The sequence below is a fragment of the Kwoniella dendrophila genome, chromosome 2 (assembly GCF_036810415.1).
Source record: "Kwoniella dendrophila CBS 6074 chromosome 2, complete sequence".
NCBI classification, from domain to species: Eukaryota; Fungi; Basidiomycota; class Tremellomycetes; order Tremellales; family Cryptococcaceae; genus Kwoniella; species Kwoniella dendrophila.
The window spans coordinates 1,411,830-1,437,590 of NC_089477.1; the positions used below are offsets into that span (position 1 = coordinate 1,411,830).

At 38.5% G+C, this 25,761-nt stretch overlaps 10 protein-coding genes across 10 annotated transcripts; 6 read left to right on the forward strand and 4 right to left on the reverse strand.

Annotated features, from left to right (window-relative positions):
- Positions 1-24: 24 nt before the first annotated feature.
- On the reverse strand, positions 25-4,391 carry L201_001937 (uncharacterized protein; the record flags this gene model as incomplete). The annotated part of the gene is made up of 13 exons (XM_066217718.1): positions 25-613; positions 675-737; positions 799-1,009; positions 1,074-1,309; positions 1,380-1,457; positions 1,521-2,032; positions 2,089-2,409; positions 2,461-2,635; positions 2,710-2,861; positions 2,933-3,438; positions 3,534-3,603; positions 3,685-3,848; positions 4,034-4,391. The coding sequence occupies 13 exons, from the start codon at positions 4,389-4,391 to the stop codon at positions 25-27; spliced, it is 3,435 nt and encodes a 1,144-aa protein (XP_066073815.1).
- Positions 4,392-4,841: 450 nt separating this feature from the next.
- On the forward strand, positions 4,842-5,222 carry L201_001938 (uncharacterized protein; the record flags this gene model as incomplete). Its single annotated transcript, XM_066217719.1, has 1 exon — positions 4,842-5,222. One exon carries the CDS (start codon positions 4,842-4,844, stop codon positions 5,220-5,222), a length of 381 nt encoding a protein of 126 aa, XP_066073816.1.
- A 590-nt stretch (positions 5,223-5,812) lies between these two features.
- On the forward strand, positions 5,813-7,449 carry L201_001939 (uncharacterized protein; the record flags this gene model as incomplete). Its single annotated transcript, XM_066217720.1, has 7 exons — positions 5,813-6,216; positions 6,292-6,354; positions 6,484-6,551; positions 6,605-6,681; positions 6,756-6,818; positions 6,880-6,947; positions 7,029-7,449. The coding sequence occupies 7 exons, from the start codon at positions 5,813-5,815 to the stop codon at positions 7,447-7,449; spliced, it is 1,164 nt and encodes a 387-aa protein (XP_066073817.1).
- A 1,026-nt stretch (positions 7,450-8,475) lies between these two features.
- L201_001940 (transketolase) lies at positions 8,476-11,240 on the forward strand (the record flags this gene model as incomplete). Its single annotated transcript, XM_066217721.1, has 10 exons — positions 8,476-8,513; positions 8,699-8,735; positions 8,816-8,845; positions 8,901-9,007; positions 9,075-9,229; positions 9,295-9,390; positions 9,468-9,572; positions 9,628-9,730; positions 9,783-11,055; positions 11,118-11,240. The coding sequence occupies 10 exons, from the start codon at positions 8,476-8,478 to the stop codon at positions 11,238-11,240; spliced, it is 2,067 nt and encodes a 688-aa protein (XP_066073818.1).
- Positions 11,241-11,764: 524 nt separating this feature from the next.
- L201_001941 (uncharacterized protein) lies at positions 11,765-12,691 on the forward strand (the record flags this gene model as incomplete). The annotated part of the gene is made up of 1 exon (XM_066217722.1): positions 11,765-12,691. The coding sequence occupies one exon, from the start codon at positions 11,765-11,767 to the stop codon at positions 12,689-12,691; it is 927 nt and encodes a 308-aa protein (XP_066073819.1).
- Positions 12,692-12,946: 255 nt separating this feature from the next.
- On the reverse strand, positions 12,947-14,391 carry L201_001942 (uncharacterized protein; the record flags this gene model as incomplete). Its single annotated transcript, XM_066217723.1, has 7 exons — positions 12,947-13,453; positions 13,552-13,590; positions 13,642-13,723; positions 13,843-13,906; positions 13,981-13,994; positions 14,069-14,167; positions 14,270-14,391. 7 exons carry the CDS (start codon positions 14,389-14,391, stop codon positions 12,947-12,949), a joined length of 927 nt encoding a protein of 308 aa, XP_066073820.1.
- Positions 14,392-14,726: 335 nt separating this feature from the next.
- On the forward strand, positions 14,727-15,528 carry L201_001943 (uncharacterized protein; the record flags this gene model as incomplete). The annotated part of the gene is made up of 2 exons (XM_066217724.1): positions 14,727-14,731; positions 14,805-15,528. 2 exons carry the CDS (start codon positions 14,727-14,729, stop codon positions 15,526-15,528), a joined length of 729 nt encoding a protein of 242 aa, XP_066073821.1.
- Positions 15,529-15,966: 438 nt separating this feature from the next.
- Positions 15,967-18,664, reverse strand: L201_001944 (uncharacterized protein; the record flags this gene model as incomplete). Its single annotated transcript, XM_066217725.1, has 14 exons — positions 15,967-16,344; positions 16,446-16,595; positions 16,684-16,739; positions 16,807-16,930; positions 17,004-17,044; positions 17,128-17,190; positions 17,281-17,413; positions 17,495-17,686; positions 17,808-17,927; positions 17,986-18,098; positions 18,176-18,244; positions 18,353-18,454; positions 18,559-18,572; positions 18,651-18,664. The coding sequence occupies 14 exons, from the start codon at positions 18,662-18,664 to the stop codon at positions 15,967-15,969; spliced, it is 1,569 nt and encodes a 522-aa protein (XP_066073822.1).
- Positions 18,665-19,064: 400 nt separating this feature from the next.
- L201_001945 (uncharacterized protein) lies at positions 19,065-21,682 on the reverse strand (the record flags this gene model as incomplete). Its single annotated transcript, XM_066217726.1, has 12 exons — positions 19,065-19,187; positions 19,246-19,294; positions 19,353-19,543; positions 19,600-19,755; positions 19,822-19,922; positions 19,982-20,076; positions 20,130-20,232; positions 20,294-20,433; positions 20,499-20,565; positions 20,621-20,719; positions 20,791-21,506; positions 21,570-21,682. The coding sequence occupies 12 exons, from the start codon at positions 21,680-21,682 to the stop codon at positions 19,065-19,067; spliced, it is 1,953 nt and encodes a 650-aa protein (XP_066073823.1).
- A 1,725-nt stretch (positions 21,683-23,407) lies between these two features.
- On the forward strand, positions 23,408-25,710 carry L201_001946 (uncharacterized protein; the record flags this gene model as incomplete). The annotated part of the gene is made up of 9 exons (XM_066217727.1): positions 23,408-23,511; positions 23,608-23,720; positions 23,799-24,019; positions 24,086-24,224; positions 24,282-24,393; positions 24,450-24,631; positions 24,685-25,411; positions 25,492-25,595; positions 25,667-25,710. 9 exons carry the CDS (start codon positions 23,408-23,410, stop codon positions 25,708-25,710), a joined length of 1,746 nt encoding a protein of 581 aa, XP_066073824.1.
- Between the last annotated feature and the right edge of the window lie 51 nt (positions 25,711-25,761).

The window sequence follows — 25,761 nt, forward strand, 5'->3', positions numbered from 1 at the left end:
CCTCCACCTTTCTGTGGTCATGCTCTAATGCATACCCATATAAAACATAGGTTGATAACCAGATTTTTGATTATTTGTTCTAGCATTTTGTTGTTGCTGTCTTTGTAATTGAGCTTCTTCAGGTGATAAAGCTTCAAATTCCTTTAACATTTCTTTTAATTTACCCATACCTACACCTGCTACACCAGATAGTCTTGATCCTTTACCTATCGTTGAATTTCGGAAAGAGCTTGATCTATTCAACATTGATGTTGATATCGCTGATATTGAAGGTATATTAGGTGATCCTGCACTATAATTACTAGAAGAATTATCTTCATTTATATTATGTAGATTCGTTGAAGTAGTAGTAGTACTGGAAGAGGAAGATGGACCACCTAAAACGTCATCTAATTGTAATGATCTCGAAAACTGTGAATAATCTGATCTCTGGGTTAAATATGGTTTTAATAACCTTAATTCAATTCTACCTAAATGTGACTCTGTCATATACGATTTCAATACGTTAGGTTGAACAATGAATGAATTTCCTAATTGACGTAACATGTCGAACCTGTCATTTAAAGCTGGTATATTGTATGATGACATTGCTTCTTGATATGATGCGAGATCTCTGCGAAGAATCGATCAGTCAGTACTTACACGATATATACATTGTTCGGCCGTACACTCACTTAGTTAACATCAATCCACCTGTGGGATTTACTGGGAATTTCTTATAGTGATCCAGCAGTAAACTAAACCATTCTTTCAGTATCTGTCGTCTTCATGGATGAAAGATGAAGAAAGGCAACTTACCTATGGAAAGCGATTCCGACTTCAGTAAAGAATGTTTCTGCATTTTTCCCGCTCAATCCTTCATTTATAGTCTCTTTTATTGTAGAGAGGAATTCACAACTTAATTCACATGGTTCCGTGTTTGTTCGTGCGAAAGATAATTCATCGTTTTTAGGTTTATAATCGTTTTTCTTTTGCTTCGTAAGTAAATAAGATAAATATGATACTATACCTAAGGACAACCGCGCGGGTTAGATCTGTAAGGACACTGTCAATTAGAGCCAAATTGAACTTACTATCTAAAGCTTTCTGAATAACATTATTGATTTTACCTTCCATTCTAACTACATTATGTGAATTGATAGTATTCATTTCACGTCTTATAGCCACTGTATTTCCAGCTAAGGGTAATAATGCTGTTGTTGTATACCTCTGCCATAAATGACAAATGTGGTCAGATGGTTTAATTACTGTTATAGGTTGTAAATCAGGTTCCGTCCTTGATTCTTGTTGTTCAAGTTTCGCGTATGCACTACAAGAAGAAGGAGTATAAGCTTATATAAATATTCTCGGTATCTGCTATATCTGAAGGAGTTACTTACGAGTCCAAGGCAGTTTCGATGAAACTTCTTCCAACAGCTTCTGATAAAACTTTTGACAGAGCCAAAGCGTTCTTTCCGCTAAATAAGATATTACATTAGTCTGCAATATCCGTTATTTTCCGAGGTGGATTTAAGACTCACACATCAGAAGGCGGACTCAATTCAACTGCTCTACCAACAGCTTCAGCATGCCATTTTAACATTCTTTCAGCCATTTCTATTGTCAAAACACCATCTGTAGCCCAAACTTTATCTTCTAAGCCTTTATTCACTAATTCTCCTCGTAATGTATCTTGCCTCTGCATACCGGGTCTTCCTAATTCGCCTCCAGCCGCAGGGGTTTGAGTACCATTAGTCAGTGCCGCTGATTTCGTTCCCGGTCCTAGTCCTCCTCCTAGTACGCCTAAATGACTTGCGTTGGGTCCAAATGGTTTAGGTGGACCATGCAGAGTAGTAGGTGATAGTGGATTAGCGTGATTACCTGAAGGAGTTGAAGTGCCACCCGTTTTCGATGTGAACAGGTTGGCATACTTTGATATTGCTGCAGCAGCTGTTTGAGCTGTGGAAGAAGATGTAGCTGCTGTACTTGAAGTAGCAAGTTGGTTGACCACTTTATCAAGAAGTGAATTGGGTTTGGCTTTGAGAACAGTTTCCTAAAAAGAGGTTATCAGCTGTGTGTTTTACTTATAGCCATCAGAAAACAACTCACGTGATATCTGGTAAATCTGCTCAGTAGACCAGCATAAAGTTCAACCAAATTCTTACTTTCACTCTCGAGATACCTTGTACCCTCCAACCATGGCACAAACATCTCTTCTAATGCATGATCCAGCATTGTAGCTAGTGGCCCACCTGACGATGTGGGGGCTTTGGCAGATCCTGTTGCCGGTTCGCCAAGCGTAAGATCGTATGTTTTCAGGTCATCGACAAGAGCGGAGCACAGGGAATGAGTCAGATGAAGCATTCGCAATACAGCCAAAGTCGATATTGTAGCCGCACGAGAAAGAAGTGATTCAAGATGTTGCTCAATCTGAAATATTGTTAGCAAAATTGCGGCAACATAATGGAGGGACCTACTTACGACTTGCGCGAACACTCGTTGTACGAATACTTGTAACACCGAGCTTGGATTGGGAAAAACAGCTTTGACAATTTGAGCTTCTTGGCTGACTGTTATTCTGATTTCCTTCAATAAGGCCTCCATTCCTGGTTCTGTAGTTGGTGGTGCAGCATCAGGATCTCCGATAATTGTCCATCTATTTAATCGACGAAGGGTTACTCAATCTTATAAGCGATTTCGCGACAATCCGAAAGAGCTAGTCCAACTTACAAGTCTGCAGGCTTTTCACCATCTACGGCACTATCGTTTTTCACAGCTTCTTCCAATAGCCGATCTTTCGATATGAAGAAATCATGCTGATTGACATATATTTGTACACACGATGCACCGCCATTGAAATCTTGTAGTGTTTTAGCGCAATGCTGAAAGGGTCATAGCGAAATCAGTCGACGTGATCCATCGTCATTCGTACGTGATTGCCAGGAATGCTCACAGCCATCATTCTAGGATCACCTTTCCTATAACATCTATCGAATAACCTTAAAACTTCTTTTTCGAATTTCTCACAATATCTTTCAATTTCATCTCTAACTCTTTCAGCTTTTTCCTTTTCTACTCTCTTTTTCCCTATTGATTTTGCACTTATAGGTTGATCTGCACTAGTCGTTGCTGTAGTAGGTGTACCCCCATTACCATTACCCAGATTAGGTGTTGAAGTAGATTCCTTTGGTGTTTGTGAAGATTCAGCTTCAATCAATGCTGTTGTAGCGTTATCAGCTACATCTTTAGCTACGGCCATTAACCTTCTCAATATCACTGCTAATCTAGCTCTACCTTCTCTAGATGTACGCGTAGCGAATAATGCTTCTAAAGGTGTTGAGGATGTTCCATCGGGAGACGATATTGACGTTTGATGTGCTAGTGATAGGTAATATGACAGTAGAAGTGAAGTTGATTGAGCGGTAGAACGGGTTTGATGAAGTGTATCCAGTTGTTCACCTGATGAAATTGATATAGTTTAGCTTGTGGTCATCTTTTGCATCTTTTATTGGACCACAGTAGTATTATGGTTGAATTGCATGTAGAACACTTACCTATCCGCACCGCTGTACGACCCACATCTGTAATCTTACTTTCAAGATTCTCGAAAGAACCACCGATCGCCTGAACGAGACTTGTATTAGCAAGATGCTTGATATATATGACGCGAGAGGTTATACTACAGGTAGATGAGCAAATACTCACCTCAAATCCACCATCCAATTCTCTTAACCTCCTGCCATATTCTCTTTCAGCTCTTCTGACATCCGTTTCCATTTTCTTCGTCCTTTCCGCTACTTGTTGTCTTAATGACAGCAATGAGTCAAGAGCGGGAGAGAAGGTTTCTAGGAAAGGCTTTGGATTGAATGCTAGGTGCACAATGAAGAAAGACACAATCAGTCAGTGCTACTAATCTGAAAAAGATATGGGCTGAGGGATTCATGATCTTCAGATGCTGGATGTAGCAGGTATCGATTCGATGCGGGTGTGGAAAAGGCATGGAGATGCGATATTGCGGTAAGGACGATAAAAGAGATGCGGAACATCAACTCACGTCCAGGATCAGCTTTTGATTCGTTTATCAACTTTTCACTTAAATTCGATATGAAATCTTCTGTACTGTAATTACTTTCAAACGTTGATAGTTGTAATGCCCTATCTATTATCGGATCTCTAGGTTTAAACCCTGCTGCTCCTGCTGTTCCTGCAGCAGATGTAGAAGCTTGGTTCGAGGAATCACCATTTTTGATCTCAATTGGGGGTTTGGGTATAGTTGATGGTTGTTGAGAGGAGGAAGAAGAAGAAGAGTTGGCTATTGTTGATAATGCCAAAGAACTGGTATCCCTTTTTGCCGGTCTTCTGGGTGGTGTACCTGGAGCAGAAGATGTACCAAGACCTGTTGAAGATGACATGATGCTAATCTTCGAGCCTCTGTCAGGCAATACTTGATCTAAGCGGAATATGTGATGATATGTGAGCGTTGAACAATGCTTAGATAGGTAACGAAGGATAATAAAAGCGGTAAGAATCAACAAACAGGTTGCTGTTGCTGTATAGTTCAGGTCTCGGTTACCCGATAAATGCATGATGACGCTTGTGCATAGATGCGGCGACCCCCGACCACAACAAGCACGTGGTGATCACCGAAGCAGATTATATTGTTCGCCGCTGCTCTTGCTAGTCGGCAAAATGGTCATCATCGATGGTGAAATTGATAATAAAAGTTATCTTGTAATTTTATAAGTCTCCCAATTAAACTCCAAAAATACATAAAGGAATATAACAGCTAGATTCAAAGCCATAATATTGATCAATAGATCTTCAGCAATACTTTAGAGATACAAGTGAAAAGTTTAGTCAAGATGCCACCTGCACCAACATTAAAAGAGATTCAATCATTATATCATTCATTTCAAACTGCATCACAAAGATTTACTTCATATAATTTTAATCAATATTTCTTGAGACGTACACATTTAACATTTAAACCTATTTTAGATTCTTTGCAACCTGAATCAGGCTCAGAATTAGTTGGAAATAAAAAACAATTAGATCCAACAGAATTATCAAAATGGTTTGAAGAACAAAAAAATGAATTAGAAGTTATAAAAAGATCATCAGAAATTAATAGAATGTTTAAAGGTCCAAAATTAGTTGTTGAACATGCTACTCCTATAACTGGTGGTGGTGGTGCAGGTGCAGAAGCTTCTTTCGGTGGTGGTGGTCAACCAGCAACTCCTTAAAATCAGAATATCTTAAAGTAAGTAAATCACAATTCATGAGTTAGTTTGTTATCTCAATATCCGCAATCATCATCATTCTCAAGTCTCCCATCTTTCAGTAGACATGATTTGAATTTGGATACTGATATCTTAATTTACATAGGTAAACCTCTTCCATAGTGTATTTGTAATGCATAACCCTTTTGATCCTTTCATAATGACGTCCCTGTACATATCAGACTTGAACGTACACTCCTTTGCGAATCTTGTTTTACCGTTGAGTATGGGATACACACAAAACTCACCCAGCAGACCGATCATTGAGGGTTCAACATTGCTTACTTATTGACTGTATGAATATAATGACACCCAATGAAGTCATTGTATATAATGATCTTATCTTGATACATGACTAGATCATAATGTCTCGTCGTCACCGTGATCGTCGTAAACAACAACATATCAGATCAAAAACAATAGACGAAGAATCTGACATCGGACTGATGCACCCTCACCATTCGAACATTTCGTCAAAACAAAAACAGAGAAACGGAGATTCAAGCAGTTCGACAAATGTACAGAATAATGGTAACATAAATGATAATAGTATCATGAAACACCCTAAAATACCTAAAAATGTATCGATTATGTGGAGAGTATTGATAATTGCTTTATTCATCGTTTCAGCTTGTTTACTATACTTGTTAAATTGCTCTGATGTATCATGGAGAATTAAATGGTCAGTCGTTAAAGTGGATTTACCAAGTAATGATTGGGGAACGATATCCAATCAAGCAAGATTGCTAAGTGATATTATAATCAGGAAGGGAGCATCGAAGGATAACGATAATGACAATAACAATAACAGCAATGAGAAGAGAGGTGATGACGAAGATGATGTAGATGGAAATGAAGAAAAAGGTGAAGTTCCCGATAACAAAGGTCAAGGATCTGTAGCTGGTTCATTATCTGTAAATATGTGGGGCTGGTGTTTACAAGATTCTACAAAAGCTGAGTGAGTATATCTGTCTGAAGATAATAGTGGTAGTACATTCCTTACTCAGAGGGTGAAGCTAATTCGTGATTATAGGACTATTTGTTCTGGAGCAAGTATGCTGTTTGATCTAGATGATTTGTTGGGGGATGATGCGAAGTGAGTCAAGTCCGTGCAATAAGACAGTATATTATCTATACACCTTAAATTGTCCATGCAAGACCTTTGGAAGTACTTTCAACAAATGAACTTGACCCCGAGCTGAAATAATCTTGTTATGGCTAATAGATCTAATGGTCTATCTGGTAAAGATTTTAATTTTCTTTTACTTCACGGTTTAGTCATTCATGGTATCGGTAAGTTTGCTCGTTGAGTGTTGATTCATTTCGGACTTATAAATCGATATTAGCTATGGTATCCACTATGACCGCCTTAATACCTATCTCAATCAATACATTCAGGACTATACGTTCGAAGATTCTAACAGTAAGCCTGCGACGTTGAATCGATCATCGAAGAGGAAGAGCGCTCAAGCTGACTGGGGATCATATAAAATACAGTTAGAAAGTAGTTGGTTTGAACATGGTACTTTATTAACGGGATGCGTTCTTTGCCTAATTGCTGTAAGTTGTATTTGCGAATTTAATGAAAGGTCGATGAACGATCATTGGAAATTTCATTTAGTATGTGATAGACAAAATGTTGAATAATAGTGTGAATAACAATCTACCTAATTACAAGGTTACTTCAGGGTGAGTGAACAAGATCGATCATATCAAATCACAGTGTATGATCTTGCTCATATACTCACAAATATGCCTCACAATGTAAAGTCAAGGTTTGATAGTAGCAGGAATAGCAACATTATTAATTCTCATAACACTTCTCATATCTGGTATACCACCATTCTATTTTCATATGAAAAGACAATCACAATTAGTCAGATATTGGGAAGACTTAGAAGATCATGATGAAGCACTCGATTCTGATAATGAAGATGATTATTATGGAGAAGATTATACGTTTAAAAGGAAAAAGAAAAAAAGAAAGAAAAGAGGTTTGAAAAGAAGTAGATCGGAAAGATTAGCAAAGATGGTTTTTGGTGAAGATGGATTAGTTGAAAGGGGAGGCAGTCTTTACATGTGGAGAAGTAGAAGAAGAGATAGAAGGAGAATGAGGGAAGATTGGCATGATGTTAGAGGAAAACGCAGATATAAGAGAGAGAGGAGACGTAGGAAGAATGATTATAGATAGTCAGTAATCATATGTGCAATGATCGATAATTGAACATCCAAAAAGTCACCTTCATTCTGTGATGAGATATGTACGGGCAAGCTGGTACACGAGTTCACGATGAGTTTGAAAAGACATACCGTGATTACTCCTCTTTCACCTGGAAAAAGCATCAACACCCAGGATCTTTGGTATACCAGAAAAACCTGATTTACGCATTTATTGGGAACTCGCGTTCCTTGGTTGCTTCTACTTTTTGACAGCCGGGTATTGATAACGACATGATGGTAGTCAAATATATATTTATGACTATATTCAAACCTTTCAAGAAGAAATACAAGTCAAAGCCAGACTGAAGTGAAGATGATCAAAGCGGACTGATTTATCCGCTTTAAATTGATATGAAAGTGATCAAAGCATAATCTGTGGTCGCTCGTTGAAAACGTTATGGGACGGCATCAAACTGACTCAAGGATGCCTTGCAGTGAACATCTAGATAAATATATATAAATATATGTACATATATTTGAACCCAGTGAAAGCCAAAAGCAATCAACAATAGATACGGTGTCTCCGGCACATTTCTCCGGAGCTGTGGTATATCCTATCCATGTAGATCAATAATCAAAGCAACTGATTGTAACCAAATAAGAGAGATCCATTTAAAGAGGTTGCTGCCACACAGTAAAAAGGATAATCGGGCCGGAGGGGTTACTTTTGATTTTAACGGTAAGTGGTAAGTTAGAGCGGTAAATGGCATTAGATAAAGATGTTATGTAATAACAATCAACCGTTAAATAACCCTGAATAATATGTGCAACTCGGGGTGTTCTTTCTTGTACCACGCTATTCCCCCAAAAATCACGCTACATATACATCATAGCAGTCATAGCACAATCCACCGAGACCTCCATTAAGTCCGTTCTATCCATTTCCATTGCTTTTACCACAACATCTTTTTTTTTCCCTCTCTTTTTCTCTTTCTTCAGCTTTTCTTGTTTACTCATTTCCTTACATTCCCTAAAAATACACATAAAATCAAGCAACATGTCCAACTTCACTGAACAAGATCAAGTTGCTATCAAGTGAGTGTGATGGTTGAAACATCTTCAAACACGACCATGTTCCAAAGAACCCTAGGAATATCACATTCAGAGGTTGTTCAACTCAATGACAGTCTGAACGGCTTTACACGGCTTCGAAGATCAGTCAATATCTGCAGCAATAGTTCTGATATTAGAATATATCGCTGACTTCTGTACACTTTTAGCACCATCCGAGCCCTTGCTGCCGATGTTGTCGGTAAAGTTAGTATCAGCTTCATAGTGTAGTCAATAGGTTGAATGATTGTGCAAAGCTTACACGTCCATGCCTTTCATCCATTTAGGCTAACTCTGGTCACCCAGGTGCTCCTATGGTTAGTTGTGTGTCTCTCAGCAGGTGAAGTATGGTAACTTACACACCGTCTATAGGGTATGGCTCCTGTCGCCCATGTTCTTTTCAGTAGATTCATGAACTTCAACTCAAAGAACCCAAAATGGATTAACAGAGATCGATTTGTTCTTTCTAACGGTCATGCGTGAGTAGCTAATCGGTGCTGTTAAATTGTATATTGATCGATAGCTGAATATTGGTTATCCTATCAGTTGTGCCCTTCAATATATCCTCCTCCACCTTGCTGGTTACAAGGTATCCATGGATGACCTCAAATCATTCAGACAAATTGACTCCATAACTCCAGGTCACCCAGAAGTTGGTGTCACTGATGGTATTGAAGTCACCACCGGTCCTCTTGGTCAAGGTGAGTTGGAACAATGGTTTTTACCTAAAAGAAAAACTAATTTAACTTTCATTTCGGATATACAGGTATCTCCAACGCTGTTGGTCTTGCCATTGCTCAAGCACACATGGGTGCTGTATTCAACAAAGATAACTTCAACCTGATTGACAACTACACCTATGGTATGTTTTGCGAAGCCTTATCAATCTCTCAAAAATTTAAGCGAGATTTCATACACTGACGTTATCCCTTATATTAGTCTTCACCGGTGATGGATGTCTTCAAGAAGGTGTTGCTTCAGAGGCTTGTTCCCTTGCTGGTCACTTGAAATTAGGTAACTTGATTGCCATCTACGATGACAACAGTGAGTACCACATATCTCCTTGCAACCCCGCACAGTGAGCTGACCCGAACTTCAGGAATTACCATTGATGGTGACACCGCTGTATCCTTCACTGAAAACGTTGAACAAAGATTCAAATCATACGGATGGGAAGTCCTTCACGTAGAAAAAGGTGACGAGTAAGCTACCCCATTGTCTCTGATGTTGCCGAGCTTACCTATCATTCTGTAGTGATGTTGCCGCTATTGAAGCCGCTCTCAAAGAAGCCCAAAAGACCAAAGATCAACCAACCATCATCAACCTCAAAACCACTATCGGTTTCGGTTCCCTCAAACAAGGTGGCCACGATGTCCACGGTGCCCCTCTCAAAAAAGACGATATCACTCAACTCAAAAAGAAATTCGGTTTCAACCCTGAAGAAACCTTCGCTGTCCCCAAAGAAACCTACGACATCTACAACGCCGCTGCCGAGAAAGGTGCCAAAGCTGAAGCTGAATGGAACTCTCTTTTCAAACAATACTCTGAGAAATACCCCAAAGAAGCCTCAGAACTCACTCGACGAGTTGAAGGTAGACTTCCAGATGGATGGGAAAAAGCTCTCCCAACCTACACCACCGAAGATGCTGCTGTCGGTTCTAGAAAACTCTCTGAAACCACAATCAGTAAACTCGCTGAAGTTCTTCCAGAACTTGTTGGTGGTTCAGCCGATTTAACCGGTTCCAACTTGACTCGATGGAAGAACGCTGAAGATTTCCAACACCCTTCAACTGGTCTCGGTTCTTACGCTGGTCGATACTTCCGATTCGGTGTTAGAGAACACGGTATGGCTGCTATCTGTAACGGTATCGCCGCTTACGGTGGTCTTATCCCATTCGGTGCTACTTTCCTCAACTTCGTCTCATACGCTGCCGGTGCCGTTAGACTTTCCGCCCTTTCTCACCTCCGAGTTCTCCAAGTTGCTACTCACGATTCTATCGGTCTTGGTGAAGATGGACCTACCCACCAACCGGTTGAAACCGCTGCCTGGTTACGAGCTGTCCCTAACCTTGCTTTCTGGAGACCAGCTGATGGTAACGAAACCTCTGCTTCATACCTTGTTTCAATCCTTTCTCAACATACTCCCTCCGTTCTCGCATTCTCTCGACAAAACTTACCTCAACTCGCCAACTCATCCATTGAAAAAGCTGCTAAAGGTGGTTACGTACTCGAAGAAGTTGAAAATGCCGATGTTACCCTTGTTTCTACTGGTTCTGAAGTACCTCTCTGTCTTTCTGCTGTAGAACAACTTAAATCAAAAGGTATCAAAGCTAGACTTGTATCTTTACCATGTTTCGAAGTTTTCGAAACTCAATCAAGAGATTACAAGCTTTCAGTTCTTCCATCAGGTGCACCAATCCTTTCAGTAGAAGCTTACTCTACATTCGGTTGGGGTCAATACTCTCATGATCACTTTGGTCTTAAAGCTTGGGGTGCCTCAGGTCCATACGACCAAGTTTACAAGAAAGTGAGTTGAGAAAACTGTGTAAATTATGATTACTACAGTTTGCTAACGAATCTAATTCATAGTTCGATATCACACCAGAAGGTATTGCTAAGAGAGCTGAAAAAGTTGTTGCATTCTACAAGAAACGTGGTCAACCTGTATTCTCACCTTTAATCTCTGCTTTAGATGATATCTCTGATGAGTAAATTATCAGATATCTTTATATATAGATAATTATTTAAAGGATTCGGGGCTCTTAACACTTTTATTCTTGTTTTTCTGTTACATATTTTTTCATTCTTTCTTTAATTAATATACTTTTATTAGATAAATAAGCTTGCAGCGATAGTATTTTCTTGATCATGCATGATATGGCATCTTCACGATTCACATTTAGCGAACGACTGCATCAATTCTCTGCATTTCCAAAATCCTATTATGACAGTTTGGTATACTGGCGGTGCGGTGATATCCGCCATTCCCTTGGTAATGTTTAATTCATTTACACGGAAAACAATCAAGTAAATGTCAACAAACATTGAAAAAGAAGGTGAAGGTGAAGACGATGATGAAGGACAGGTTAAAGACCGCTAATTTTTAGAGCGAGCTTGGACAGACATCTGCATTGAGTAACCCGTCCATTGTTCTTAGCCCCTTGGCGATAGACCTACCCAATACCCTTAGAATGATACCCTAGAATCAAGTCCCTTCATTGTCAATTTCAATAATAATGCCTTCAAATACATTACAGTTATTTCAACAATTACTTTCAGTATTGAAAATACCAATCAAACCACCTAGTTTAACATCAATACCACCTTCATTATTACTTTTAACATTGGAAATTATCTTAGGTGAAAAATTAAATTATATACCTATCGAATTTAGGTCATACAAAAATGAATTTGATGAATTGAATTTAGTTAAATGCTTATTAGGTATAATTGGTGATGATCTATTATCTATTGATTTGAGTTTGATAGATCCGTTGAAATTGGTCAAAGTCAATCACTGTTATTTGACATCATCATCATCATCAACAACAACGTCAACATCAATAAATGAAGATGGGACAAAAGAAATGGAAGTTGTCATAATGAGTTTAATCGTCATTGCGAAGAAAAGAGGGATTAAATTAGATACATCTAAAAAGACAGATCAAGGATATTTCAACGAAATATATGATAATGAATACAATGAAGAAGAATTACTTCCACTACCTCTTAAACCTGACATATCTATAACTTCACCAATATCAAGTTCGTCAACTCAAGTACCTTCCATAGATGTTTTCGGACTCAAGATCGCTGATGATGAGGAAATTAACGAAAGATATGTAGGTATATATCAAAATCAAACGATCGAAGAACCCATTAATAGTGATCAAATTCAAGAGCAGCAGGATTACTACGAAAGTGATATATCTAGAATCTCGGATGAATTTGATCCATATTACACACCAACACCTATACCCGATGATCCTTTCAAATCATGTAATATTAAGAAGAATATGCGAAATGAAGGATTATACGCAGATCATCTTAAACCGCAATCAAATTCCATGTCTACTTTGAGATCCAATAGTAGTACTTCAACAAGTGGGAAAACAGTATTACAATGTATGCTAGAAGAATTTGGTCTAAACCCTGGGGGGTAGTCTCAACCGGAAATTGCTATGTCAGACCTTCAAAGCTAAATGAGCTTAATGTAAGTTTAACCGAGAGCTGCTTTACGAGGACTAATATGCATGTTATGCTAATTCAACATATTTTACAGGTACAGACATTTTGAAAGGATTGTCCGTGTAAATCACCAAGGACCGTATAGAATGGTTTGGATCATGGTCACTCTGGCTGAACAAGCCGAATCGACGAGACAGCCTTTGCCTACGATCTGATGAGTAAGGATACTACTACCTTCGCAAAGCGCCGCCCAAAGCACCTAAAGCACCACCTTTTAAGACTTTTTCAGCTCTTCTGAAAGTCAGACTTATCCTTGTTCCTCTTTCACCTATCCATTTACCTTCAGTCCTCAATTTATCTATTATATCTGAATCACCTATCAATTCGGTATTTGCTATTTGAACACCTTCAATCTTGCTTTCTTGCTCATCTTGCGGTGGAGATATTGGTGGATTGGAAATGATAACATCTTTTTCTCTTGAAGATATAGAATGTAAATGTGAAGTATATAAACTTGAAGATAGAATCAATAAAGACCTAGGTAATAGTAATAGATGGGCTAATGTTATCGCAGCTATTGTTTTGCCTCCTTCACCTTCATCATCTTCTGAAGGCATTGACACCATCGGAGGCGATGGGGAAGTAGGATTTATATAATGATGTAAGTCTAATATAGTATGTGATCCTAGCGATAACGTTGCTACTAGTGGATGAAATGCTGGTCCATCTTCATGAGGCTGGTAAGAATTGCAAAAAGGGAATGTATATTAGTGAATAGGTTGACAATGCATTGATATATCGATTCGACAAGTATTGAATACCAAAGTCGACTCACGGAAATTCCTTGTCCCGATTGATATTCATTGACCAGAACCTATATTGCCATTAGCAGCATTTCGAAACTGAAAGTAAGACAATGATCTACCTGATTGATGCCCATCTTTTCTTTCCCTTTTACACTCGAAGCTACTCTCAAGAAAGATTCTATACGCTCTGTGATGTTAGGACTAATCGGAATGATGAAAGCCGTTATTAGCTAAGATCATTTGATGCATCAAATCGTGTGAATATCGCTCTTTAAATAGCTGATTACTATTGAGATGAAATGATGGGACCAATAACTCACAAAGAGGTCAAAAAATCTGGTAAAGGTTCAGGTAGAAGAATCCCTTTCTTGGACATTGTACCTCCTGTAGTCAAGGGAAACAAGCTTGATAAGCGTCCAGCAATACCAGCTATAATTACCCAAGTCGGAATGACTAACCCCAATATTGCAGTCTATAACATACAGATTATCAGTAACTAAACCTCCAAACACAAACTGGTTTAATAAAGGGATAAGATCTACTCACCTTCTTCCTGTACCAACTTTTCTCCATTTTGGTTGAGGTGATTCTTCAACTTTCCTTATTAAGTACTCTTCTTCTTCTTTAGTAATGAAGTCGGGAATGCTATGTACACAAGAGCCGAAGAACATAAGCTTCATCCTCTTTCAGAGTCACGGTCCGAACAGCGGGAAAGTTTTCTTGACAGATCCAAATTATGGTACTCACTAATAAGCTGCAGGAGGTATATTTTGGATTCTAAAATGCTCTAATTCCGGAAAAGCTTCTGTATACGTCGAATGATCATTTGATTGTTGCGTATCTTGATCATTGTTGATAGGTACAGGCATAATAGCTAAATCTGGCAATTGTCTTAATCATCAATTGACAAGCAGTGTGGTCGATATGCAGGAATATCAGCACAAAATTATCTGTTGCGAAAACAAAATAAACAAAAATGATGATAATCATACTGTCATGTAGCGACGTCATATGAAACGAGACAACCGGTGACAACGCGTAATAGCAAAAATATAGGTAACGTAAAGCCAGAAGAACAGTATATAACCCTACAGCAGATCCTTTGTTTGTTTCTTTATCTTCCATATTGTCAAAAGCCTCTGACTTGTGAAATCTATACGCAAACGAGAGGATCATAACCAAATCGGCCTATATCACCGTCAACATGGAGTAAGTGAATTTTAGACTTGGTATCACCACATCCCGAAATAGCTAACCATTCAATTTTTGATCAAAAAAATAGAGCATTCTATCAAAACATCGTACCATTACTTCCAATAAATTTACAAGAAGTAGCATATAATCCACCATCTTTATCAAATCCTACATCATTTATACCTGTAATTAAATTAATTTTCCCATATACAAAATGGATTTTAATCCTAAGTTCGATTTTCATATTATGGTCATTTTTTTCAAGAATTTTTGGAATTTTTTCAAGATTATTAAGATTTAGTATGAAAATTGGACCTTTAATTGGTTTAGTTGCTTGGTTAATGAATAATTCAGGTCAAGGTTCTTTAGATGAATTATTTGGTTTAGTTAAACAATATTTCGGTTTGGCAAATCAAAATCAAGGTTTGAGTCCAGGTATAGCTTCTTTAGCTTCTTTATTCAATAATAATAATAATGGTAATAATGATAAAGGATCAAAATATAATACCAAAAATAAGAATTCAGCATGGACTGGATCAAGTGCCAAAACAGATCCAATTTCATCAAGAACAAGAAATAATAAAAACAAGAATAAAAATAGCAAAGATAATACAGCAGGTGAAATATTTGAAAATATAATTAATTCAGCAACCAAAGAAGAAAATGTAAATGAATTAGGTAATATCGTTCAAGATTTCGTTAAAAATTCTCTGTTGAAAGCTTCAGGTCTAGATTGGTTATTTGGTAATGGTAATAACAATAATCAACAAAAAGATGAAGATAAGAAATCGAAGAAATGGACTAGTAGATAGACAAACATTTTCTTGGAATAATTGACATTGTTTGGTCAGATTGAAGGGGAACTAGTCAATCAGTGTTGGGAATGAGATGATGAGAGTGGAAATGTTGGGTAGCGTACAATTTTGGAGCAAGTCGATGAACCTCGATAGTAAATAGTCAACTATAAAATAGTAAAAAATTCAAGTATAATTGGAATCTTCACAAATACCAGATCATAATGCATAATCTTATATTTTCGAAAGAGTCCGATTTGGCTTGTGAATCTCACGACTGAGTGGAGTAATGCATTTGAACAGCACACTTAGTAGTACATCAATACAAATGATGAAAGAGTAAGCGTCCTTGTTCCATCGATTCTATCCTTGTATCCTTGCCCTTATCATGAATCCGTATAACAGTTTACACCATTAATCTATATTACCCATACAATCCGTTAAATTCTATTGGACTTAAGATTCTATTTCCAGTTCCTTCTTTTGTTTTTCCCAATCATCCAAAACCTTTTCACCTTCCTCTTCAATAATTTTCCAAGTTTTCTCAACATCTTTAAAAGTCGTATTAACCCCACCCATTGCTAATCTAAGTACGAATTTATTACTCTCTTTACTATGTAATACAGTTTGTGATAAGAAAACATCATATCTTAAATCTAAATTTGTGTACAGTCTTTGATTGATTATATTCAATTCATCATCATCCACCTGTACTGCAGTAGTAGAAGATGGTTTTAATCTAAATACCAATAAAGATAAAGATGGTTTTGTGACTATTTCGAAATTTTTGGAAGATTCGACGACTTTTGCTAGTTCGTCGCAGTGTTCGATACCCTACATAGCATAACGATAACCAAAGTCAGCCGTATGATCCAGAGCGGCAAGAACGACGTATCACAACCTAGTATAAAGGTGTAAAAGAAACGCTAACCTACCCTCTCAAGATGTTTTTGAAATCCTTGAATACCATAACTCCTCAGAACAAACCATAATTTAATACTTCTGAATCTTCTACCTAAAGCAGGCTGCCAGTTTCTGTAATCTATCACAGTACCAGCATCTGCTTCTTTACTTCGGAGATATGACTAATGGAGCGATATATAAGTAACAGTTTTGCTCCTCATTTGACCATGTATGGTGTAATGCAAGGTTTGATAGCCAAGACCAACTCACAGGAGTGACATCCAGAGCTTGGGTAAGGTCTTGCCTGTTTTTAACGCAGAAGATACCTAAAGATAGCGCGGTGTTAGCTCACACGATCAAACTGTAAAACATCCTTGCTAGGGTTTCACTCACTACAGTCAAAAGTCGTCAAACCCCATTTATGGAAATTGGTGCAGAAAGAATCGGCGTATTCGTTGACTTCTTGTAATCTAAGTGATTCACGATATTTTGGTAAAGCATTTGCTACACCTGCCCACTGAATGAATTAATTGGGTGAAAGGAATCAGCTAAAATAGGAGATTGGCAAAATCCAAGAAAAAGGCACTCACTGCAGCGTCAACATGAAGGAAGACTGTTGGGTATTCCTTTACTAAAGATTTCCCGTCAGATCAATTAGCAGACTGTATTTTCAAGGTTGGTTTCCGATGTAATTGTAACTGAAAAGTCACTCACAGACTTCGCCAATTTCCCCTATCCTATCAATGGCTCCAGTAGATGTAGTACCAATGGTAGCATCTAATTCCGTAATCGAGTTAATTCACAGCCACCGATCAGTTCCAGGTTATTTTACGGATTTGAGAGATAGCTTTTCACATAACAACTTACAAACCAAGAAAGGAACCAAACCATCCTGTTTATCCTTTTCTATAGCCTCTTTTACAGATTCACCTCTCAGTGAATACTGATCCTCCGCAGAGACTGGGATAGCTCGGAAAGGTAAACCGAGCATCAAAGCGGACTACAAGAAGCAGAAACGAAATCATTAGTGTTACAAGACAAATTCATAAATGTTACCCGACGCAATAAAGAGTGGACATACCTTGGCACCTATACTATGGGTCTGAGTACTACCATAAACGACCAATTTTTGTCCATATTCTTGTCTGATAGAATCAGGTATTTCAACTTGACCATTTTCAGCTGGTTTAACACCATTTTGAATAGATAACTGCCTCAAAGCTTTTTCTCTAGCTGCTATAGCTGCTGTAAAAGCTGAATCCGATGCTGAACCCTACGTTGTTTTCGAAGGAGCGAGTTAGAGATAGTAAAAGAATCAGCTTCTAACTCTTCAAATAGCTCGTGCTCCTTTTAGATTTTGATCATGATATTGAGAATAGAATTTTATCACATACCATAATTACACCTCCACCAATACCTGAAGAACCCCAGAAATTTTCTGATAATCCTAACATTCTTGCAGCCCATTCAACTACGACTTGTTCCAATTCCGTACATGCCGGCGAACAGATCCACTGAAAAACATACAGAATTGTCAGCGATTCCTTTTTTGAGCAAGATCAAATGACTCACATTGAATCCTGGATTAGCGACACTAGCAGAATATAGATCCGCTAACATACATTCAAAAGTTGAATTTGAAGGGAAATAAGCAAAGAATGAAGGTGATTGCCAATGCGTTATACCTGTAGATGCGATCCACAATCGTCAATCAGTCAGAATCGGCTAGACAGTTACTCATCTTCAATGATTGTAAACGTACCAGGTAAGATGAGTTTACCAAAATCCTTGGAGATTTCATCGAATTCTTGTCCGTTTTCAGGTGCTTCCTCTGTACAATTGACAAGATTACACATTATACTCAGTTCATATTCTTTCCATCACATGGAGCTTACAGTACTAATTGTACTTTTGTTTCGAAGTGAACAATACACCATACTTGGTAGTTGGTCAATCAAATAACCAGGTTGAACTTGTGCTTTTACAGGTACATTTGATATATTCGAATAATAATCACATATTGAATCTATTGCTGCGTAACCTACAAAACCCAATATTCATCATCGTTAGAAGATATATAACCTCATGGCTGATACTCAGATGAAATAGGAAGCAGATTAGATACAACGATTCAAGCTTACTTACCAGCTTTTCTAAATCTATGACAATTCGAGGAATACGGCAATATCAGTTAACATTGACCGAAGTTTGATAACCCACATTAGGATACAACTTACTGCTCTATATCCATTTTCTCGAAAGATCAGTTATCTTTACAGCAGACCAGCGCCAATACTGTACACAAACGATATTTCAATGACTTAGGGAAAATACTGCATATGCTACAAGAGCTCGCTATCTTTACTTACCGCGGACACATCTTCTCGGCAATGACCGAGTATGAATCAGCCGGCCGGAACTTGACGTTATAATGTAGTCTTAGGTTTAAGGTATCGTATCAGATAATGCAATATAGACATATAACAATAGAAAGATGGATTGGAAGCCGTGAATGGATTGAAAAGTTACTGCAACGTTTGAGATTTGTATGATGCTGTTATGTTTATTATGCATGCACTTTGCTTTTACTTCCACATCGATTGTCTATATTACTAAAGAACTATTACTTCAGACTTAACCTGTTCGTCCCCTTAAGCTTTCAATCCTTGACCTTCTAAGAACCTCTTCAAGTCAGCTAACAATTCTAACTGCTCACTTGCTGATAAGGAGGTAACTACGGTTTGCATAATTGATCCCACAGTGATGTATTGGATCTAAAAAGAAATGTCAGTTTAATCCAGACATTTCTCAGGAAAACTAAGCTGAACTCACTCGAATAAGAGAACTGTAGTATACATATGAGAAAAGACCCATCATGAATCTAGGAGGGAAAATAAGTCAGCTACGCTCGATTAGTAATAACCTGAATCACAGCTTACTGGCAATCCATTCGATCAGTCATACCACCATGACCAGGAATACTGTGACCGAAATCTTTGATGTTGAAAGCTCTCTTGAACCCTGAAGCGAAGAAACCACCGAACGGTGCTACAAGGGAAGCAAAGGTAGCCATGACTAGAACATGTATTTGGAATGGGGCGTAAGGGATTGAAGGTGGAGCATGACCGAGCTGTTCAGGAAGTTAAGTCAGTTAGTGGTGGTCACATAAACCCAGGTTTAACTCACCATGGTCGAAAGGATTTGTCTAGCTGGACCAGTGAATTCGAAGTCTCTCCATACGAAAACGGGATTGGGTCGACAGGTGATTTGAGAAAGCACATTTGTGCCCAAGTCTCGAGCGGGACAGATCATGTAAGGGAATCGCATGAAGAATGTTCCCCACTGTGGATGTTATTAGCTACATTGTCCAGATAGTATAGTGTATAATGCTTCATCTAGCTAACTCACAGCAAGACCGAAAAGAAGGGTACAGATAAAAGCTCCAACAAAACCTTCCACAGTCTTCTTGGGTGAGAGCTTGATCAGAGGGGTTCGTCCAAAGAGTTTACCTGTTGCAGACGATGTCAGATAAATGGGACTGTTTTCAGCTTTTTATAATCTGACTCACCACAAACATATGCCATGACATCATTGCAGATGACCAATGATGCTGGGACGAAGAACCAGATAAGACCTTCGAGGATATTGTTAACGATGAAGTGACTAATCGTCCAAAGGTCAGCTGACATCTACGCCAAGATTTCAGCTGAACTTACCTTGATACAACGATAAGCAACAAAGAGATATGCACCCAGCAGAAGAGGGCGAATTGTTGACGGAGGTACTGTCTTTGCAAGTTGGCAACGAACCCAACGAAACCTAGGGATTTGGTAAAGTCGGTCAGAACCTGTCACCGAAGGTATTGAGAAGGATCACTCACCAACAACGTAAAGCATGAAACTGATGAATCTGTGATTTCTGGCAAAAGGAATAAAGTACGCATCTACAAATACGATATGTTTGAAGTAGTAGATGATTGATTCGCCGTATAAGAAATAATTGGTAACAACGAAGAAATACCTATCAATCGTTCACTGTTAGCAGGAGCAATGAGAGTCTTTCTCGCTAAATTTAGCGATACTCACCAGTTAAGAGTTTTACTCCATTTATCGCCTTTTTCTCCATTGGCCACATCGACCTTGTTTGCTCCGTCTGCAATGTATATGTAAGTTGTTTGCAGGGTTCGAGGCAGATCGGGCCAACTTACGATCTCTCAAGTCGAACAAAGCAGTAACTTCTTTATATACTAAAGCTTGACAGAGCATGACAAGTAAAATCATGTAAGGATGACCCAAACATAGTAAAGCTAGCGTGGAGAGTGGAAGTAAGCTATGCACGTCAATTGGCAAGGGCTAGAGTGGTATATGAATAGCTTACCGATAAAACCACCAATCATGATAAAAGTCCAAGTAGTTCTTTCAATAACATTTCTATCTTTTTTAATTACAGGTAAATTCAATGATTTTTTAGGTGTTGTAATGGTTTTTTCACCTTCTTTACCTTCACCAGGTGCAACACCATCTTCAAATTTAACACCTATTTTTGATGGACTGGTTGGTGTCGGTGTATTACCTGGACCAAAAGGTTCAAAGTCTTGTGGTTGTTTTCTTTTTCTATTTGATGGTAATACATTCCCACTTGGTTGAGGTAATGTTTCAGGTAAATTTGGATCAAACTTATTTGATGAAGGTACTTTTTGTGTGGTTTCTGTTGCTGATGAAGTTGCTGTTTTCTCATTTGTTGTATTGATAGTTTCCTTCTTTTCGTCTCTCACCTCTGCTGAAACCGGTATCGAAGGTAGAGCTTCTTTAACTCCGTTGACTTTGGGCTCCTCTTTCAAGGTAGCAGGAGCAGATACAGAAGCTTCTTCATCTTTTACAGTTTTTGAAGAAGTAGATGAAACACCATTTTGCTGACTATCGGTAACAGGTAAACTTTCAGCTGCACTGGCTACAGTTTCCTTGGTAACTTCAATGGCGGAATTGGCAGTTTCAGCTGTTTTAGAAGCTAATCTAGCTAATCTTTTTCTGGCAGATTTGGAAAGAGGAGCAGCGGAGGTTTCGGTAGAAGCGACAGTCTCTGGGACTGTGGTACTGTTTGAACCGATATTAGCAAACTCGAAGCAAGAACATATCAAAGCTAAAGGTGTGACTTACGCTGGAACCTCTTCAACTTCCTCCTCTTCTTCTTCTTCATGCTCGATATCGTCCCCTAGGACATCGAACATAGATTTACTGATAAAACTATTTTGTGGACCTCTTCGTGACATCTTGTGTCTGTTAAATTCTCCTGTGAGTTGGTATAAATACCGAGTGTTTTATGAGAAAAAGGAGGAGAGAAGCAAATAGAATACGAACAAGCGGTCAAACATTTTTTGAGAACTAACATCATGAAATACGGTATGCCGAAAACGGTGACGCTTTGACTTGAGAACCACGTTTACATCAACTTGAGAGGTATGTCGGATATATCTTTATCACTTGACTTTGGCTGTATTACCACGTCATGTTTCCTATCACTCGCTTGTAACCAAATTTCACCGTGCTCTATTAGTTTACGTTGATGTTTTTCAGATTTCTCTTTTCATGTTTTTCTTCTTCTGCTTCTTTCTTTCTTTCTTCACTTCAGTAAACAACACGGTAAGTCAAACGCTTTCTTTTCATTCAGTTCACCTCAGAACATCTCTCACAGCACATCCCTGCTATCTTTCCTCGCTCCTCATTCCGGATGACCATAACAATCCAACTCCTAAAGACATTTCGAGGTAATTTCCAGATTTTGAACCTCTTAGTTAGGTTCACTTGAAGGTCGTTGTCCTTCGATTTGTCGTGCTCCGGGTAGGACCGGAATAGCCAGAGGACTATCTTTACACATGACCTGATTCTTGTCTATCTCTCCTGCTTCTGATTAAAGATTACGCAGAGGACATCCAAGCTGATACAGTCTGGTATTTACAGGTTTGATGAAAACGATCTTTGAGAACACTATTTAGTTGAATGCCTGGGCTCGAATGTTCTGTCTACCTTAATCCATTCAAGTTCACTAACGTCTTACTAGTGAGTTAAACTCTATTTTTTAATTATTTTATCACTATCTCTCCTCAGAACGCGATGAAGATAAAACATCTTACCATACTTTACCTCATTCGTCGACGATTTAATCGTGATTGGCGAGACAATTTCAGCCTTGACTGAGCGTTCATCTATTTCCTCATCATTTTTGATAATATGTTGTACTTCAATTCGAGATTCAAGCTAATTGATTAATCTTTATCAATTTAGACATTCTACCGCAGCGTTGTTTCAACTCAATGTGATGATTACTGTAAGTCATTTGTCCAACCTTCACCTTCTCATCTGCCAATTCCATATCTTCTCCATTACTATGATGATATCTTTCGATGGGCGGACAGACTCCTGATCCTATTCACTTCGGTGATAAACGTCTCGGTGTACAAAAGTAGGCGGGGTGAAGGCACAGTTGATATTCATCGATTTCTGATCACATCGCTTCACATTCAATCTATCGCATTCGACTAGTATCACGAGGGATTGATGCTGACTGTAATATTTACAGAACGCCATGCTATATACTTAAGATTTATACGGGATTTGCTTTTTGTAGTTCTGTACTGTTTACCTATCGGTGATCCCCTATGCATCCACGTCTTTCGAACTATCCTATATTGCATATGCCGTATCGCATTTCGTTGTTTGCGTTGAATGTATTATTCGTATGCATGCAAAGTCTATTCGTGCTGCTGGAGTTGCTGTCTGTATATAGCATTTCATAGCTATTCACGGAATGTTTCATTTCAGGTGCCCCACGTACGAAAGCAACAAAAGAAAGTCAAAAGTGGTTTTTTTGACTCGTTTACTGAGTTTGTCAAGTCCATCCTTTTTGTTGATGATTGAACTTCCCTCATTGCTCAACAAGTGCTTTTTGTCTGAAATCTACTTTTAATACTCAGCAATAGGGGATCTCAACGCTCAAAATGTCAACAAGCGTGATATATGATCAATCGCGAGGTGTATCCAAGAGGAGAGCGGTAGACAACCAAGATTTTATGGCTGTCATTTTGGTGGGATATGGAGAAAAGTTAGTTGTTACGATCCTTCCAACCATGTCGAAGGTATCATGCATCGACTAGTAGTCGTCAACTAAGCTGACTAATACATTTACCTACTCTTCTAGCTTGTACCCTTTTAACCAAGGTACAAATGTAGTTTCGAAAGCATTATTACCTATAGGAAATGTACCAATTATAAATTCAGTTATTGATTGGGTATTTGCAGCTGGATTGAGGGGTAAGAAATGTTTCAGCTAAGACAGTCAAGAATTCTGCAATGACTTCGGTGATGGAAGCTGATATAACGTATTTATAGATGTTCTGATAATTGTTCCACCAACATTTTACACATCAGTTGCAGAGCATGTAACTGAACATTACTCAATGGCTACACATCCAAACGCGAGAATAGACATCAAAAGAACTTCAGAAGGTGAAAAGGACGATGATGAGGAATCCAGTGAATTAGGTAATAAAGGTGTAAATGGTAGAGAAGGTACTGCTAGATTATTAAGGAGATTCAAAAATTGGATTAGAGTGAATTCTATTCTTATTGTTCTTTTGACTGAGTTTAAAAGTATTAACAACATACTGAAATTCTAGACCGACTTTGTGCTCCTTCCTTGTGATCTTTCCCCTCCAACATCATTACCCCTTACATCTATCCTAGACCGGCATCGTTCGTCACCCGACGCTGTCCTTACTTCTGTCTTTTACGAACCTACCGAATCCGTCAAAGATGGTACGTTCAGCTGGTGAATGGTATTTCATGGCATACTCAGCTGATCAATCAACTCAGGGGAAGAAAAAGTCCTCGTAGCTTTGGATAAAGACAGTGACGAATTGTTATTGGTTCAACCGTTAGAAGGTATGGAAGATGACTTGGAACTGAGAATGGCTTTGATAAGCTCGTACGTATTGTCCACGTCTGGTAGTAAAATATTTGGCTTATAATGCTCTTCACCAGCCATCCAACCTTATCTCTCACTACTCGATTATCTGATGCTCATATATATGTGTTACGTCGTACTGTTCTTGACTTGCTTACCACCCGTCGGTCGAAGGATCTAGACAGTATGAGAGAACAAGTGATACCATGGCTGATAAAGGGAGGTTGGCAAAAAGGTTTAGGAAGACGTTGGGCACCTAGTGAGCTAAAAGAGCTGACACTTGAGACATCGCTCGCTAACTCTTTTTTTTAGTACTTAATCCACCTAAAAAAGACCCATTCGCTGCTGCCTTAGCTAGATCCACAGCGACTCATCCATCCTCTTCACCTTATTCAACCTTATCACCTGGATCTTCACCTACATCGGATCACACCCCTTTACCACCTACAACACCAGCATCAGGCTCCGGATTTGGCTCTAATGGAGGATCGTTACAAAACAGTATGATAATTGATCCCGAAGAAGACGTAAAAGCATCAACCAAAAAAGATGTAGTAGGATGGAAATGTAAAGTAATTTTGACTGCACCACAACCTATCTCTGAATCAACTTCAACTTCAAACCAAAATCAACAAGGTAAAGGTAAACAATCTAGAGGTGGAGATAAATCATCTTCATCACAACCCATAGAGCCTGATTATCTGATTAGAGCAAATACTTTAGCTGGATATTGGGAATTAAATAGAAAATTCCTGAGATCACTTTCAGCAAATCCTACTATTAACCAAAGTAGATCCGCCAATAATAGTCAGATATTACCTAATAAACAAGCACAACAATCAATTGAGGATGCATCAGGAACAATCCCAGCTATTTCACCGCAATCACAAATTTCACCTGATAGTTTGATTGGTGAAGGTACAAGAGTTGGCGATAGAGCTTCAATCAAGAAATGTATTATTGGTAGACATTGTAATATTGGTAAAAACGCTAAATTAACCGGTTGTGTTTTATGGGATTTTGTGACTATCGAGGAAAAGTAGGTCTCTTTTTCCAGCTAATCATTTGGATCTATCTGCTGTTTTTCTCACTGTTGGCTAATATCGTCTCAATGAACAGCGCAAAAATAGAAAACACAATTATCTGCTCAAATAGTAGAATAGGTGAAAAAAGTCAAGTCAAAGATTGTGAATTCGGTACCGGATTTGAAGCTAAACCAGGTGGTGAGCTATACGACTCTCGTCTCCTTTGCATGTTTGTCCTCATGCTGATATATCTTGTCTTGATCATCTAGCTATTTTGAAAGGAGAAAGATTGGTTGCTGGACAAGAGGCATAAGACGATGTTGGCGCAGGTCATAACAAATAGAGTACATCCACCGCTATCGAT